The following is a 2,053-nucleotide window of genomic DNA, read 5'->3' on the forward strand; positions in this document are numbered from 1 at the left end:
GATGGTGAAATAGATGGGATATTATTTATAGGCTTCAAGTTGGATAGTTGAAGTGGAGGAATGCATTGGGCCTATTGTGTGATCGGAAAGTACCTCTCAAACTTAAGGGAAAATTCTATATTCTAAGACCTGCAATGCTTTATGGCACAGAATGTTGGCCATTAAAAGAGAAGCATAAAATTAAGTTAAGTGATGTAGGCATGAGGATGCTCAGGTGGATGAGTGGCTTCACTCTTATTGACAAAATGCGAAATGAGTAAATACATGAAAAAGTTGGAGTAGCTCCAATGGCAGTAAGATTAGAGAGAGTCACCTTAGATGGTTTGGTTTCATACATCATCGGGCTTTTGATGATCCGGTTAGGAGAGTACATGTATTACATGTTAGGAGAGTCACCTTAAGAAAGGTAGAGGTAGAACTAAAAGACTTGGTTAAAAAATATTAGAAATGATATTTTTTTATTAGATTTAAATGATAATTTGATTCTTAGTAGGGAACAATGGAAAAAAAAGATTCATATAGACAAACCCACATAGTGAGATAAAGACTTGATGTTGTTGTTACCATGTTTTTAAGGTGATACTTTTTTGTATTTTGTACAAGTTATCAATTATCTAGTTTACCTGATTTTCAAGATTCTTGTGATTAATATTTAGTTAAAGCTACTTATTATTTGTTCTCAATTGATTTATCTCCAGGAGTGCTTGTTTCTGCATTGAGAGTCATATGCAAATCCATCTTTCCACAAGACGCTACTGGATTGAGAAACAGTGCTAACCTATACTTCGCAGTTGCAATAGTAGTAATGATCATCTGCATCATATGCTACAATATGGCTGAAAAGCTTCCTGTTGTCCAATACTACAAAAACATCAAATTGCAGGCAATAAAAGAAGAGAGAGATTTCAAAATGCTAACTTTAACTGGTTCTGCCTGGAGATCAACTTTGTATAATATTTTTGGAAGGATCAAATGGTATGGCTTTGGACTCTTCCTCATGTACGTTGTAACCCTCTCAATATTCCCAGGATTCATTACTGAAGACGTGCACTCCGAAGTCCTCAAGGATTGGTACCCCATAATCCTAATTGCTGGATACAATATTTTTGATCTGGTGGGGAAGGCTCTGAGCGGAGCTTATCTCTTACGGAATGCCAGTGTTGCTGTAGGCGCCTGTGCTGCAAGGCTGCTCTTCTATCCTCTATTCTTTGGCTGCTTGCACGGCCCCCAGTTCTTCAGGAAAGAGGTACCTGTGACAATTTTGACGTGCCTTTTAGGCCTAACAAATGGGTATTTTACTGCTGTTGTTTTGATTCTTGCTCCTAAGGCTGTGCCAATACAACTTGCTGAGACTGCAGGAATTGTTATGGTTCTGTTCCTTATTGTTGGTTTAACTGTAGGGTCAGTAGTGTCTTGGTTCTGGATTGTTTGATTGCTTTGAAGGTGAAGCTGAATTTGCTTAATCTGTTTTATAAATTTGTGTGCAAATGTATAATATTGTCAGATTAAGACCATGACAAATTAATAATGATCTGTTGATCTGGTTCAGATTTGATGCAATCATAATTTCTGTATTTTTATTTTTTGAATATTGAACAATAGTTTTCAATTTAGTTTTATATTTTTTTTAGCTATCCAATGATGGGAAAGCATTCAAAGATCATGGTAGGTTGTGCTTGGGCTTGGTAGACCTTGGTTTGCTAGCTTGATGGGTCCTTGGGCTGCTGATGGTTCTCGGGTTGGCTTATGGTTGTCGGTTTGAGCTTTACTCTCTAAGTTGATAGCTCATTATTGTTGAGCTGAAGTTTAGTTCAATCATTGGGAGATTTATTGAACTACTTTGCTCATTAATCTAAAAAGGTATGCTCTTAAGACTTGGATTCATTTTGGAGTGGACTTGTCTTTTCTCCTCCCCCTTTTTCTTCTCATTTCTCTGTGCTGGGTGATTTCCGTGCTTTGCCCCTTGGTTTTCCGAGAATGGCTGTTGGTTTCCTGTGCTGGGAAGAATTCTCGTGCCTTTGCCCCTTTGGTTTCGCGGTTGGCTTCTCGGTTC

At 37.9% G+C, this 2,053-nt stretch overlaps 1 protein-coding gene across 1 annotated transcript in view; it reads left to right on the plus strand.

Moving 5' to 3' along the window:
• Positions 1–1,601, plus strand: part of LOC110112894 (equilibrative nucleotide transporter 1) — a 5,163-nt gene extending 3,562 nt beyond the window's left edge. Inside the window, exon 3 of the mRNA XM_028696339.1 lies at positions 657–1,601. Coding sequence (XP_028552172.1) covers positions 657–1,432 — 776 coding nt within the window. The 3' untranslated portion in view covers positions 1,433–1,601. The remainder of the gene's footprint in view (positions 1–656) is intronic.
• The last annotated feature ends 452 nt before the right edge of the window (positions 1,602–2,053 follow it).

This window comes from Dendrobium catenatum, unplaced genomic scaffold (genome assembly GCF_001605985.2).
Source record: "Dendrobium catenatum unplaced genomic scaffold, ASM160598v2 fragScaff_scaffold_733, whole genome shotgun sequence".
NCBI lineage: Eukaryota > Viridiplantae > Streptophyta > Magnoliopsida > Asparagales > Orchidaceae > Dendrobium > Dendrobium catenatum.